General features: G+C 38.8%; 1 protein-coding gene across 2 annotated transcripts in view; it reads left to right on the top strand.

Annotated features, from left to right (window-relative positions):
• The window catches only part of JMY (junction mediating and regulatory protein, p53 cofactor), a 97,714-nt gene that overhangs the window by 57,282 nt on the left and 24,075 nt on the right, over positions 1 to 16,357 (top strand). For both annotated transcript variants that reach the window (XM_024928821.4, XM_024928820.4), the window contains exons 3-6: positions 4 to 154; positions 1,013 to 1,182; positions 10,031 to 10,196; positions 10,554 to 10,741. In XM_024928821.4, the coding sequence (XP_024784589.2) occupies positions 4 to 154; positions 1,013 to 1,182; positions 10,031 to 10,196; positions 10,554 to 10,741 (675 nt within the window). The remainder of the gene's footprint in view (positions 1 to 3; positions 155 to 1,012; positions 1,183 to 10,030; positions 10,197 to 10,553; positions 10,742 to 16,357) is intronic.

Genomic DNA, 16,357 nt, shown 5'->3' with positions numbered 1-16,357 from the left:
AAGATTTCCATGGAGAATGATTATCTGGGACCTCGAAGAATTGAGAGTCTACAAAAAGAAGATGCTGATTGGCAGCGGAAAGCTCACATGGCTGTACTGTCTATTCAAGATCTTACTGTCAAGTACTTTGAAATAACAGCTAAAGCTCAAAAAGGTAGGTTTCTCAGTAAATTTATCCTTTAGGTATTTTTGAAAATGAGTGGTTAAGTATTTTATGTTCAGAAAAATTACATAGAAAAGTATATAAAGATCACTCATAATCCCAGCAATTAGAGAAAACCACTATTAGCAAATTAAGGCACATCCTATCAGTCTTTTCATAGATACATATATTTAAATATATATAATTTAAATATGAATAGTAAATAATTGTGTTTCTACTAACATACTGAGGAAAAAACCATAAAACCTCACAGAATTAATGCTTTCCTGGAAACTTTGAAAGTTAATAACACCGGACATGTGAGAGTATTTTTAAAGTTTCTGAAAGCTAATTTTATAAGTGTTTTAACTGCAGAACGTTATTTCTGAGGACAGATTGAAGACATTAGAATCTAAGATACTCTCAAATTATGTTTTAGAAATGTCGGCCGGGCACGGTGGCTCACGCCTGTAATCCTAGCACTTTGGGAGGCCGAGGCAGGTGGATCACGAGGTCAAGAGTTCAAGACCAGCCTGGCCAAGATGGTGAAACCCCATCTCTACTAAAAATACAAAAATCAGCCGGGCATGGTGGTGGGTGCCTGTAATCCCAGCTACTCGGGAGGCTGAGGCAGAGAATTGCTTGAACCCGGGAGGCGGAGGTTGCAGTGAGCTGAGATCGCGCCACTGCACTCCAGCCTGGGCAACAGAGCGAGACTCCATCTCATAAAAGAAAAAAAGAAAAAAGTTATGAGCAGTTTATCATGACAGCAGGATTTGTTTCTCTTTGTGTGGTCAGTGAAATCTTTTTCAAATGCTTCAGTATTAAGTTGTTATTTGTCTTAATTTCTCTTTAAAAAATTATTAATAGCTGTGTATGATCGAATGCGAGCTGATCAGAAGAAATTTGGTAAAGCATCATGGGCAGCGGCTGCTGAACGGATGGAAAAACTCCAGTATGCAGTTTCTAAGGAAACTTTGCAGATGATGAGAGCTAAAGAGATATGCTTGGAACAGCGGAAACATGCACTAAAGGAAGAGGTAACAAAAATCATCAGAAAAATAAAATCAGAAAAAGTTACAGTTTGTCATTTTAATCTTTGCACAAGACATTTTTTTATTCGATAGACAGTGATTTTATGCCATCTTCATGAGATGAAAACACTTAGAATAGGTCCTGTGACTTAAGTTGTCATTAGAAGAGTTAGACGTAGCGTATTTCACAGCATCACAGTGTGATGGTTGGCAGCACTGCACTGTTGATCAGAGGGGCCAGCATCAGAATTTCTTAGTTGCTGTAAAGTTTTTAATACTGTAAAAACGTAAAGCTTTCCAGCAATTATTAAGAAAGTATCACTGACCAGAGAAATTCAGTAAAATTTCTAAGGCAGTGGCATTTTGTTAGGATTGATTATATAATGCTTTTATACCATTACATTTTGGAACTTCCCATTTTATTCCTACTGGAACACACTGGTCTCCCCCATCTCCCACCTCCTCTGTACCCGCTACAGTCACTGTCTATCCTTTTTTACTATTGACAGTTATAAATATTCATACCCATTTTGTGGGTTGCCCTCATTGGCTTGAAAACACAGTACATATTTATTAAAGTAGCACAATTTAGTTGCTAGAGAAGAACAAATCATCATCTCTGCTTTAGTTATAAGAATACAGCATTATGTAAAATATGTACTTTTTTGGCTTAGGTTGTACAGCAAGATGGTTCTCATTGACATTTTTGAAGTGCTTATGCTCATATACACTTTTTGTTGATGGATTTTTATCATTATTTCATTTCCCCCTTATTTTTATTTGCTGGTTATTAGAAGGTAAAATTGGAACTTGGCTTATCCGGGAAATTGTTCACACTTTATATTCAGAATCGCTGTGCTTGGATTTCATCCCCATCTCATGTTCCCCTGAGGCATTTCTACTATAATATCCTTTTCTAATTAGCTTGTTCCCCTCATGTTACTGGCTCTCTGGAGTTGTCTTAAATTCTAGAACTTTTAAACTTAAGTCCCTCTTTTTGCTTATAATAGAGTACCACCTTTATCTTCATCTTTGTTGTTGTTGTTGAAACAGTGTCTCATTCTGTCACCCAGGCTGGAGTGCGATCACAACTCACTGCAGCCCTGACCTCTTGGGGCTCAAGCAGTCCTACCTCAGGCTCCTGAGTAGCAGGCACGCACCCCCCCAACACCTTGCAAATTTTTATTTATTTACTTATTTTTTGTAGAGACGAGGTCTCCCTATATTGCCCAGGCTCATCTTGAACTCCTGGGCTCAAGCAGTCCTTCTGCATCTGTCTCCCAAAGTGCTGGAGTTAAGGTCCATGCCCAGCCCATCTTCATTATATTATCTAGCATTATTGTTCTAACCTGGCTAACACTGAGTTATTCTGTCAGTGGACAGCTGCCTAAGAGAGCAGGGGAGGGTAAGATTTCTGACTACTCTTACTGTAGTTGGTCTAGAGTAGTAGAGGAAAAACGAGCATGAAATGGGTCCTGAGAGTTTGAGATGATTATCTTGGGGAGTGGGGGGGGTCCTATTCCCTGGGGCTGTCCCATTAATGTAATAGTCTGGATTGTATTTGAATTCTTCACAGTATTTGTTAAAACTGCCAGCTGTCATTCTTGCCAGGTTTATGCTTGTTTTGTGTATAATTTAGATAGGTATTGTGCTTTGTATCTATGTGTGGTGATGTACCAATTTTATTAGCATTAATTTAACATGCCCACATTACTCATGAGAAAGAGAGTAAATGTGAATTATTAAGCCCATTCCAGAACAGTGCTTTGCCAGTAGAGGTTTTGCAAAACAGTACTACCCTGTGATTTGTCCCCATAGGTTATTTTTAAAACAAAGTTCTTGATGTGACAAAATTAAGACAACCCTAAAAATGAAAATGTTTTTAATTTAAATTTAATTTAAAAATTAAATGTAAAGTATTTCAGAATATTTGCCACAAGCGTAATACCGTACTTGAAATAAATGTTCTGAATTAACACTGAAATATTAAATATTACCTAAGCAGGCAAAATTCTGTTTGACTTGAAAGAATTAACTGCTCTTAGGAGTTGATACTGTTCCTTTTAATTTATACCCCCTTTAACTTTTTAACTTTAACTTTTTTTTTTTTTTAATTAATTTAGTTAGTTAAAATAGAGACAGAGTCTTGCTGTGTTGCCTAGGCTGTTCTCTAACTCATGGCCTCAGGAGACCCCTCATGTCATGGACTCCCAAAGTTCTGAGATTATAGGTGTGAGCCACTGCGTCTGGCGCTGAGTCTTAATTATAATCATTCTTACCCCTTTTAGGTCATTCTTGCCCCTTTAAGAATATGACAACCCTGTACTCAGAGTAATGTACATATATATGCAATTTTGCACACAATTTTAGTAGGTTCTCAAATCATCTATATCTGAGCCTCTTATTTCAGAATGACTGCCCATGTTCTGATTTCCTCATCAAAACTGCTGAAAATACTGGGTTTTTAGCCCAATACCTGTGAAAGAATCCTTTGTGAGTTTAACTAGTTGTAGCTACTTTATTCTACTCTTTCAGTAGTATACTCCCCATCTAGATTTGGAAATAATAGCATAATCTGACCATGCAAGTAAGTCTTTATTTTCAGTTCTATATTGTTAATCCAGGTTATCAGATATAGCTTACGTTTTTTGTTTTAAACTATTGGACAAGATTAAAATACATACAACCACACAGGATTAGGAGTAGAGTATATGCTAGAAGTGTTATTAAAATAAGGATTAATGTTGAAATAAGGAGATTTTCTATATAGTTATTAATTGAAATAGATGGTGATAAAATTAAAATGCCATCATGAGGTTGGGCATGGTGGCTCACGCCTGTAATCTCAGCACTTTGGGAGGCTGAGGCGGGTAGATCACCTGAGGTCAAGAGTTCGAGACCAGCCTGACCAATATGGCAAAACCCTGTCTCTACTAAAAATACAAAAAATTAGCCAGGTGGGTGGCGTGCTCCTGTAGTCCCAGCTACTCTGGAGGCTGAGGCAGGAGAATCGCTTGAACCTGGGAGGCAGAGGCTGCAGTGAGCCGAGATTGTGCCACTGCACTCCAACAGCCTGGGTGACAGAGTGAGACTCCGTCTAAAATAAAATAAAATTAAATTAAAATGAAATGAAATAAATAAAGCCATCATGAAGCAAATCATGAAACATCTGGATGAAATTGTAGACTTCTATTTTGTGGTTAACCGGGATTAACCAGAAAACCCTTTAGATTCCAATTCGTGTGGCTGAAAGACTTTAAAAAGTATATCAGGGCCAGGCGCAGTGGCTTATGCCTGTAATCCTAGCACTTTGGGAGGCCAAGACGGGCGGATCATCTGAGGTCAGGAGTTCGAGACCAGCCTGGCCAAGATGACGAAATTCTGTCTCCACTAAAAATACCAAAAATTAGCCAGATGTGGTGGTGAGCACCTATAATCCCAGCTACTCGGGAGGCTGAAGCAGGAGAATAGCTTGAACTCAGGAGGCACAGGTTGCAGTGAGTCGAGATGATGCCACTGCACTCAAGCCTGTGCGACAAGAGTGAAACTCTGTCTCAAAAAAAAAAAAAAAAAAAAAAGGTATATCAGTGTGCTTTCTTTCCCTGGCAGAGGATTTTAACAATTCCCCATCTATTTATAATTCCTTGATAATTTCTCTGAACATACATAATCTAATAGAATAATGAATACATACTAGTCTTGAAGATTAGCTACTTATTTTTGTCTTTCTCCTACAAGCATGTAGCTAAATTATGATTAACTAAGGTTATATTCCCCTCTTTCAGTTTTAATTCGTCAAGTATTTATTGAGCATTGATTATATACCATGGTGGATATGAGCTTAGGATTTGGACAGTGCTGTCCAGCAGAACGCCCTGTAATCATGGAAATTTTCTATGTTTACCCTCTCCAGTAGGGTAGTTTTCAGCCATATGTGGCTAATGAGCTTTTGAAATGAGGCTTATGCAACAGAGGAACAGCATTTTAAATTAAATTTAAATAACCACATGTGGCTTGTGGCTACCTTACTGAACAGAGCACCTCTATAGATCTCAGTTCTGCAAACTTAACTCTTTAGGAAAGCTTCAGTGAGTTCCTTAACCTGTCTTTGAAATGTAAATATTATATACCTTCTGGGATGTTATGATTTCATGAGTTAATGCATATAAAGCATTTGCTATAGCACTTGACATAGAGTAAGACCTGGATAAATATTAGTGATTATTACTATAATTGTATGTTATGTTTTGTGCCAGTATCCCAGAAGGGAATACAGAGAAGAAAAAGATACATAATTTCCATGCTTAAGTTGTTTACTTGCCTCAACCAACATTTCAGGGTTCACAAAGCATGCTGTTGACTAGGTGATGTGACATTTTGTATGGGCCTTGCCAGAAACTTCCAATAGTAAGAAGCTGTGATGTGGTAGACACAGCCTGAGTCTGAGCTGAGGTGGGGTTTTTGAGGTCCTTGTCCAGGCAAGGAGATTGGTTTTTAGTTTTCATTTCATTTGTCAATAAGTAGATTATTCCATAGGTGCACACTATATATTTCAAAGAGTCTAAATACAAAAAGGTAGGTTCCACTCTAAAGGCCTTAGTTTATATTAAATTCTGTTTTCACCATATGAATTCTGTTTTGGCAGCAGTTAAAGTTTAAAATGTTTTAGTCCCTGTCCTTAGTGCTTTATGTGTATTATCTTGTTAAATTCTCAAACATAACCTTTTATGCTATAAGCCCAAAACCATTATCTGAATTCCCTGAAGACAGATATATTTCAGAATCCCAGGGTTTTTTTAGATTTTAGAAAGGTAAGATAGAGCATATAACTTCAGACAAGTGTTATTAGTCCACTAATGAAACACATGATCACATTAAATGGAATACCTAAGGATTAAAAATAGTTTATGAAAAATTCAGATCACATTTTTCCACAAATGGATTGTGAGATTTGGTTTGACATTAAATTATGGGAATTTTCCATTTTCCAGGATTTCTGACATGTGGAATTCAGATAATTCTGTCAACTTGTGTTACCCATATTTGTGCAGTTGTTACTGGTGAAACCTGTATTTATACTCAGGCTTGTCTGTTACTAATTCTCATGTTCATTCTTTCTACATAATAGGGCTAGTTTTGGTTGAAAACTTGCCCTTAACGTCATTCGCCTTATGCTGTCCAAGGTTTTTATGACCCTTTAAAAAAAAGATATAGCCTTGCCCTGTCACCGATGCTGGAGTGCAGTGGCACGATCATAGCTCACCACAAGCTCAAACTCCTGGGACTCAGAGTCCCTACTGTCTCAGCCTCCTAAGTCACTAGGATTACAGGCACATGCCACTATGCCCAGCTATGACTTATTTTCGAACCCTCATTTCATTTCTTGTTGACTGCATATTTTCTGTAACTCAAACAGTGGTGGATGCTCAGTGAGTATTTTTTGAATGAATGATTCAGTCCACAGGTAGCTCTTTTAATAGTTCCTCTAATGTCATTGGAATTTTCTAGCACAGTAGGGTAAAAGGCAGAACAAGGGCATAATTCATTTGCATAGTTTGCAAAAAGTGCCATCTGGTTTCATGATAAAGTACAGTCAAAATAGGTATACATGAAAACTACTTTATCATTATTACACATGGTGAGAATGATTGTGGAGTCAGCAGGGTATGTTGTACTTACATGGATGTATGGACATGAATTGGTACTTCATCCCCTTACTAGATTTGCTGTAAAACAATAACAATAACACTTTGATATTTTTCCGTCTTTTTGGGCTGGTAATCCCTAATTTTTTCTAGTGGAAAGAGCACTCTTGTAGGAATCAGGAGAATTGAGTCTAGCTCAAACTTTGCTAGTCATTACCTGGATCACATTGGGAGGTTACAATTTGGTTTGGGGTACTGGTATCCTGATACTTGAAGTATGTTTAGGAGAGTAAAAGTTGAGCTAAGTTAAATTTTAAGGTGGCCAATTTTTCCTTTGAGTATTTAAACTACTTTCAGGGCTTCTTTCTTCTTGCCCAGGGAAGCACTGCTCTCAGGTATAAAAAAGACACCCCATTGTGGCACCCACCTTCCCTGCACTGCTCCATTATCTGGAATTAGTTCTCTTTTCACCCTGGATTCTGTTTCTCTTAGTTCTGTGGCTGTCAGCTGAGGACAGGAAAACTCAGTCTGGAAATTTCAGATGTTAAAACAGGGAGGAAATTTGGAGCACGGTGCCCGCTCCATACCTCTTCATGCCTTATACTAAGGATTTTGCCTCCACATTGAAGATTAGATAGACCTCAGAGTATTATTTTGCCCTCACAGATTTCTCTGAGTCATAGCATCCTTTTTTCCTTTGCTGATCTCATAAAAGTCCTGTATGTTCTGGTTCTACAACCCTTTAGCTTTTCCCAAAGTCCACCACTGACCTATTGTTTGTCCTTTCAGAGGTTGGGATTTAACAGACTCCTTCACTGCTTGTCTGCCTCTGATGAGGTTTTGGTTATCTTTAGACCACAGCCCTTGGCAAATCCACGTCTGGACTCTTGGTCTAGATAGAACTCACCGAACCAAAAAATTGAGGGTGAGGTCACTGCTTGTAAGAGAATACCTACTTCCTTTCTCAGTTTGATTTTTGATATTGAGTGTGTGCTGGTAGCACTGTGCTTCTCAAGTGCTTTTAAAGTACCCTGGCTCTGGGCTGCAGTCAGAGTACTGTTCTCTTTGTGGTTGAGAAAGCTGACAGCGTAAAGGCATGTCACTGGGGGACTTTCAACCTTTTTCCTTAGCCAAGAGATTGGGCAGGAGAGAGAAACTTACAGAGTGCTAGGGGAAGAACTTAGCAGAGCATCATGAACGTAGCAGAAAATGGTCACTTAGTTGGGTAGAACCAGAGTAGTGAAAATGAACTCACTGCCTGGATCTGAACAATATCACTGGAAAGTAATCTTAGATTAAGGTTTTTAGACTGGTTTACACTAAGGTTTTAACTTAACGATTCCCCACTTGAGAATAAAGCCTTCTAACATTAGATATCTTACCTGTTTGTATGCTGTGGTAATAGAGAGTGTGGGTGCAGATACTGGAACAATGTATATCCTACAGCTGTGTTTGCAGAGCTGGGCAAGAGCCCCAAGAGAGTATGAAAAGGGATGTTTATCATCTAAAGTGGCGAGTCCACGAGTCTCAAGGTAGACATTATTCCTTGTTTCTTATTTTATGACTTAGGACAAAAACAACAGTTCATATTGTTCACATTCCCCTCCCTAGCTGCTATAATTAAACCCACTTTGGGGTTATATACGTTGTTTGTCACCCATAAAATATTTCCTAACACAGCGGGATCACTCACAGTCTTACACTTAGATAATCTATTAAGTATCCGTTTATAAAATATTCATAAAACAAAGTACCACTGTATTTAATTCACCTGGTTATTTTTAAATTTTTACCACTGCATGTTTAGACTGGAGCCTAACCATTGCTTTTCAGTTCAAAATTCTTGTGAAAGGGATTTGAAATTATATTTTAAGGAAAAATATTCTAATTATTGGGTAAGACTGTGTAGATATCTAGAATGTAAAGCAAAAGCTGGAATTTTCTTTAAAACGTATTCTTTTTATGTGCTGACAGGTTTTACCAACCTCGCCAGACAAAAGGGATCATTTAGGAAAACAAGAATTCACTGTCTTTTTCCCTGTGGGTTGTCCCTGACAGCCAGTCAAGTATTTCTTTGGTATTCTGGGACCCCAGTGATGTCTCACATGAGCTCGTAAACAATACTCCTAATAATTTTCCCTTTTGTTCCTCTCGTCTCCTCCTTTGAAGGTCACTCCTTGGGAAGCCACTTGAATCCAGGGCTCCTCACTATTGCTCCTTTGGCTCTGAGGGCACACTGATGCCCGTATCAGGGCTTTCCTGGAGCTGCTAAGCATGAACCTTTAAACTACCAAAGCAGTGGTGCTATGTTCTTGGAAGAATGCTTACTGTCTCACTCTAGAGAACTATGCTTGTCCTTCACATCTCACTGACTCTTGAAAAGCCATTCCTTTGGCTTCTTTTATCTGCCTTTTTCCGTACAGCCAAATAGAAAGCCATAGAAATAGTAGGGTTAGGAACCAGTTATCTAAAGTACACTTTCCCCTTGGTGGTTTCCTTCATTCCTGGCAAAAATTTTCCCACTCCAGCACTGAGAACTGACCAACCAAGCAAACCTCACAGAAGACCATCCTTCACTTTATGAGCCATGCCCAGAAATTTCTGGATCTCACTTTAAGTTCAGCCTAGGACGTTGATTACATTTACCTAAAGTGACACCTTACGGATTGCAAGGATTTCCATCTAAAGCAATTGTCTTCTGCTGTTCCAGTCACATATTCTCACCTCACTCTACAGTCAGCAGATCCCAGAACCTAGCCAGTCTGTGACTATGGAACAAAGCAAAACCCCAGATATGTGGCATTAACCAGCTTTTACCATTCTTGTAAATATCTGAGAATGGCCCCGTCATTTTCATATATCTCTGTGAAAAGAACAACTACATAACTTAGCATCCACTTTTGAGAGGGAAAGCATTTATATCCAGATGATACATATATTATTATCATAAATATGCATAAGTATAACATAAACATTAAAACCTTATTTTTACCATGTTTGCCTACTTCCACCATATAATGACTTGATTATTACTGTTTTATATATATATATATATTTTTTTTAAAGTCTAGATTCCATGCCTACAAGTTTCTTTCTGAGAGCAATTACTTAATAGGTTTATGCTATCTGATTAGTATTAATTTTTAATACTAACTCAATTTTCTTGTCCCCACCAGCTAGAAATTTTTTAATTTGTATTTTCAATGCAGATGCAGAGTTTGCGGGGTGGTACAGAAGCGATAGCACGATTGGATCAGTTAGAAGCTGATTATTATGACCTGCAACTTCAGTTGTATGAAGTACAGTTTGAAATCTTGAAGTGTGAAGAGTTACTATTGACAGCGCAACTAGAAAGCATCAAAAGACTTATATCAGGTATGGCGTGCATTTAACCACATAAGTTCACCAAAGATTGAATACATGAGAAAATACTTATGGACTAGATATGTTTCTTTTGTTAAGACGTTTAAAAAATTGTTTTCTGTAGGGATAGAGTGTGGGGGGGTGATTTCTAGCATTTATTGAGCACTTACTGTTTGCCAGATACTGCTAAACACTTTGCATACATTCACTCTATGAGGTGTATTAAATAATAATCACCACTTACAAAGAAGCTTAAGAGATAATGGCTTTGCCTGAGGTTGCAGAGCCAGTAATGAGATTAGAACCTTGTTCTGTCCAAACCCTAGCCCATATTCTTTACCACTACTCTTTTTTGCTGTTCTGTAACAGAAAAAAGAGATGAAGTGGTATACTATGACACTTACGAAAGCATGGAGGCCATGCTGGAGAAGGAAGAGACGGCAGCATCTGCGTACTTACAGAGAGAAGAGCTGCAGAAACTTCAGCAGAAAGCACGCCAGCTGGAAGCAAGACGTGGACGGGTTTCTGCCAAGAAATCCTACCTCAGAAATAAAAAGGTATTTAAATATTGCTTTTGTTCATTATTTAGTCTTTTATCCGTATCTACTAATCTCATCTGTTTTGTCCTTAAAACTTGCTTATGTTTTAAAACTAAGTAAGCACTATCTCTTATCAGTGCTCAATGCGTTTATAGTGCTCTGAGAATTGCCCTCTTAAACACATTGGAACAGCCAATAGTGATGTTCTCTTTACCTCTAGAAACACTAATGGTGACTCTGCTAAAGGCCTCGACTACAGGATCCCTGATAATGTGATTCCTGGCTCCCTTTTTATTTAAGGAGGCCCAGCGATGTTTTTTACAAGCCCTGATTCTGACCTTAAAGAATTTTATAGATTGTTATTTCTTTATTTAACTTTGATTACATTTCAGAATGTTTGATTCTTGATATTTGGAATGACTCATTTTGTGGAAATGTGATTCTTCCTGTGTCTTAAAAAATGTTTTGCACTCTAGTCCAGATGTTAACTATCGTGGAGCTGTTTCTAGTCACTGTAAGTGTAGAGTTGGAATCTGGAACTAGCTCTCCAACCTAGACCAAACTGATGACTGTGTGGTACTGATTCGCTTTAAGCTCAAGTATTATAAAAGTATGTCATGTTCTCTGAGAACCCACCTTCCTGCTCTTCACCACATTCCAAGGCTACCACTTCCTCATTCCACAGAAAATCAGTACCTTTGCTTTTTGAAATAGATAGCTCTTGCACATTAAAGAAACTCAGGCAGGCATGTATCCACAGTAAGTCAAGAACCCAGGACCTTCTATCACATTGTCCATCAACAGAACAGTTACCTTGCCATCCAGAGCCCTGGCTTTCACATAATTATGTGCCTTTGCTATTTCCCCATGACAGTGGTAATTGAAACCCACTGCTGTGTCAGCCCTGGTTGTGAGCTTCATTTCACGTTCCAATCTGCACCAACCAGGTAAACATTGCAGGCTGGGCACGGTGGCTCATGCCTGTAATCCCAGCACTTTGGGAGGCTGAGGTGGGTGGATCACCTGAGGTCAGGAGTTCGAGACCAGCCAACATGGTGAAACCCTGTCTCTACTAAAAATACAAAAAATTAGCCAGGCATGGTGGCACGCGCCTGTAATCCCAGCTACTCGGGAGGCTGAGGCAGGAGAATCGCTTGAACCCAGAAGGTGGAGGTTGCAGTGAGCCAAGATGGCGCCATTGCACTCCAGCCTGGACAACAAGAGTGAAACTCCGTCTCAAAAAAAAAAAAAAAAAAAAATTGCAGTGATTTCAGCAGGTCCTATAGAACAGTTTTAGGGGAGAATGAAAAGTAAATAAGATTTCAGAAGAGCACATTTTTGAGGAATATTAGGAGTATTTTATATATTACTTTTAGGTGTATAGTGCAGTACTTTTGAGACTCGGAATTTGCAAACCTGCAAGTTTTTGAAAATGCTATGCAATTCAGACTTAATTGAAAGTCTGATTTCATTTTAATTCACCAGTATGCTAGGCACATTGTTAGACTTAGGATACAAAGATGAGCAAGGCATAGTCCCTGCTCCTCCCAGTCTTTTAGAGAAGGCAAACCAGGTGAACAGATGAGTGTTCTGCCGGCCAAAAACAGCAAGAGCAGGGAGTGAGGAAAGGCTTCTCTGAAGAGATGACACTTGTACTGGCTTTTAACATCTGAATAGAAATTGGCCAGATTGATGGTGTTGGGGTAATTACAAGCAGGACAGAATAGTTTTTAGCAAAGACACTGAAGCAGAAAACAGCATGGTTTGTCAGAGCATTCTACATTGTAAGACATGCTGCAGGGCGGGGACCAAGTTATAGGAAATTTTACATACCACATTAACAAGCCTGAGCTTTGTCTGTAGTATAAGTTAAGCAAAGGGGTAGTATGAACAGATTCACATTTTAGCAAGATAAGGCAGCATGAAAAATAGGTTAGAGGGAGAAGAGATGGAAAGGTTCTGATTGGAAGGTGTCATTATCCTCCACCTCAATAAGGTTGAGAGGTTAAGACTATGAAGTAAGTGAGTGCCTGTGCAGGGTAAGAGATGGACAAATCTTGAACTGTCTAGATCTGACACTTTGCAGAAAAAGTTAGTAGGATTTAGTGATGTGGTGAAGGAGGGAGGAAGAGCCATTCTCTATCAACCCTCTGGTTTCTGGATTGGGCATTGAGGTAGATGGTGGTGTCACCAACCAAGATGGAAAACCCAGAGGAAGAGCACATATGGGTGGGAGGTGATAAGCTGAGTTTTAGACTTGCATATTAGAGGTCTTGGGCATCCAGGTAGAGATGGCTGTGAGACAGTTGAGACAATTGGGCACCTGGGTCTTATAAGAGTGTATGAGATGGTCTCAGAACAACATACTGAGCAGGTGATTTTTAAAATATTTTATTTATTTATTTATTTATTTATTTATTTTTTACATTTTTTTTTTCTTTTTTATTATACTTTAAGTTTTAGGGTACATGTGCACATTGTGCAGGTTAGTTACATATGTATACATGTGCCATGCTGGTGCGCTGCACCCACTAACTCGTCATCTAGCATTAGGTATATCTCCCAATGCTATCCCTCCCCCCTCCCCCCTCCCCACCACAGTCCCCAGAGTATGATATTCCCCTTCCTGTGTCCATGTGATCTCATTGTTCAATTCCCACCTAAGAGTGAGAATATGCGGTGTTTGGTTTTTTGTTCTTGCGATAGTTTACTGAGAATGATGGTTTCCAATTTCATCCATGTCCCTACAAAGGATATGGACTCATCATTTTTTATGGCTGCATAGTATTCCATGGTGTATATGTGCCACATTTTCTTAATCCAGTCTATCATTGTTGGACATTTGGGTTGGTTCCAAGTCTTTGCTATTGTGAATAATGCCGCAATAAACATACGTGTGCATGTGTCTTTATAGCAGCATGATTTATAGTCATTTGGGTATATACCCAGTAATGGGATGGCTGGGTCAAATGGTATTTCTAGTTCTAGATCCCTGAGGAATCGCCACACTGACTTCCACAATGGTTGAACTAGTTTACAGTCCCACCAACAGTGTAAAAGTGTTCCTATTTCTCCACATCCTCTCCAGCACCTGTTGTTTCCTGACTTTTTAATGATTGCCATTCTAACTGGTGTGAGATGATATCTCATAGTGGTTTTGATTTGCATTTCTCTGATGGCCAGTGATGATGAGCATTTTTTCATGTGTTTTTTGGCTGCATAAATGTCTTCTTTTGAGAAGTGCCTGTTCATGTCCTTCGCCCACTTTTTGATGGGGTTGTTTGTTTTTTTCTTGTAAATTTGTTTGAGTTCACTGTAGATTCTGGATATTAGCCCTTTGTCAGATGAGTAGGTTGCGAAAATTTTCTCCCATGTTGTAGGTTGCCTATTCACTCTGATGGTAGTTTCTTTTGCTGTGCAGAAGCTCTTTAGTTTAATTAGATCCCATTTGTCAATTTTGGCTTTTGTTGCCATTGCTTTTGGTGTTTTGGACATGAAGTCCTTGCCCACGCCTATGTCCTGAATGGTAATGCCTAGGTTTTCTTCTAGGGTTTTTATGGTTTTAGGTCTAACGTTTAAATCTTTAATCCATCTTGAATTGATTTTTGTATAAGGTGTAAGGAAGGGATCCAGTTTCAGCTTTCTACATATGGCTAGCCAGTTTTCCCAGCACCATTTATTAAATAGGGAATCCTTTCCCCATTGCTTGTTTTTCTCAGGTTTGTCAAAGATCAGATAGTTGTAGGTAAGCGGCGTTATTTCTGAGGGCTCTGTTCTGTTCCATTGATCTATATTTCTGTTTTGGTACCAGTACCATGCTGTTTTGGTTACTGTAGCCTTGTAGTATAGTTTGAAGTCAGGTAGTGTGATGCCTCCAGCTTTGTTCTTTTGGCTTAGGATAGCCTTGGCGATGCGGGCTCTCTTTTGGTTCCATATGAACTTTGAAGTAGTTTTTTCCAATTCTGTGAAGAAAGTCATTGGTAGCTTGATGGGGATGGCATTGAATCTGTAAATTACCTTGGGCAGTATGGCCATTTTCACGATATTGATTCTTCCTACCCATGAGCAAGGAATGTTCTTCCATTTGTTTGTATCCTCTTTTATTTCCTTGAGCAGTGGTTTGTAGTTCTCCTTGAAGAGGTGCTTCACATCCCTTGTAAGTTGGATTCCTAGGTATTTTATTCTCTTTGAAGCAATTGTGAATGGGAGTTCACTCATGATTTGGCTCTCTGTTTGTCTGTTGTTGGTGTATAAGAATGCTTGTGATTTTTGTACATTGATTTTGTATCCTGAGACTTTGCTGAAGTTGCTTATCAGCTTAAGGAGATTTTGGGCTGAGACGATGGGGTTTTCTAGATAAACAATCATGTCATCTGCAAACAGGGACAATTTGACTTCCTCTTTTCCTAATTGAATACCCTTTATTTCCTTCTCCTGCCTGATTGCCCTGGCCAGAACTTCCAACACTATGTTGAATAGGAGTGGTGAGAGAGGGCATCCCTGTCTTGTGCCAGTTTTCAAAGGGAATGCTTCCAGTTTTTGCCCATTCAGTATGATATTGGCTGTGGGTTTGTCATAGATAGCTCTTATTATTTTGAAATACGTCCCATCAATACCTAATTTATTGAGAGTTTTTAGCATGAAGGGTTGTTGAATTTTGTCAAAGGCTTTTTCTGCATCTATTGAGATAATCATGTGGTTTTTGTCTTTGGCTCTGTTTATATGCTGGATTACATTTATTGATTTGCGTATGTTGAACCAGCCTTGCATCCCAGGGATGAAGCCCACTTGATCATGGTGGATAAGCTTTTTGATGTGCTGCTGGATTCGGTTTGCCAGTATTTTATTGAGGATTTTTGCATCAATGTTCATCAAGGATATTGGTCTAAAATTCTCTTTTTTGGTTGTGTCTCTGCCAGGCTTTGGTATCAGAATGATGCTGGCCTCATAAAATGAGTTAGGGAGGATTCCCTCTTTTTCTATTGATTGGAATAGTTTCAGAAGGAATGGTACCAGTTCCTCCTTGTACCTCTGGTAGAATTCGGCTGTGAATCCATCTGGTCCTGGACTCTTTTTGGTTGGTAAACTATTGATTATTGCCACAATTTCAGCTCCTGTTATTGGTCTATTCAGAGATTCAACTTCTTCCTGGTTTAGTCTTGGGAGAGTGTAAGTGTCGAGGAATGTATCCATTTCTTCTAGATTTTCTAGTTTATTTGCGTAGAGGTGTTTGTAGTATTCTCTGATGGTAGTTTGTATTTCTGTGGGATCGGTGGTGATATCCCCTTTATCATTTTTTATTGCATCTATTTGATTCTTCTCTCTTTTTTTCTTTATTAGTCTTTCTAGCGGTCTATCAATTTTGTTGATCCTTTCAAAAAACCAGCTCCTGGATTCATTAATTTTTTGAAGGGTTTTTTGTGTCTCTATTTCCTTGAGTTCTGCTCTGATTTTAGTTATTTCTTGCCTTCTGCTAGCTTTTGAATGTGTTTGCTCTTGCTTTTCTAGTTCTTTTAATTGTGATGTTAGGGTGTCAATTTTGGATCTTTCCTGCTTTCTCTTGTGGGCATTTAGTGCTATAAATTTCCCTCTGCACACTGCTTTGAATGCGTCCCAGAGATTCTGGTATGTTGT

The sequence above is a fragment of the Pan paniscus genome, chromosome 4 (assembly GCF_029289425.2).
Source record: "Pan paniscus chromosome 4, NHGRI_mPanPan1-v2.0_pri, whole genome shotgun sequence".
Lineage (NCBI taxonomy): Eukaryota > Metazoa > Chordata > Mammalia > Primates > Hominidae > Pan > Pan paniscus.
The sequence above is the reverse complement of the archived record's forward strand: the minus strand, read 5'-3'. Positions and strand labels throughout refer to the sequence as shown.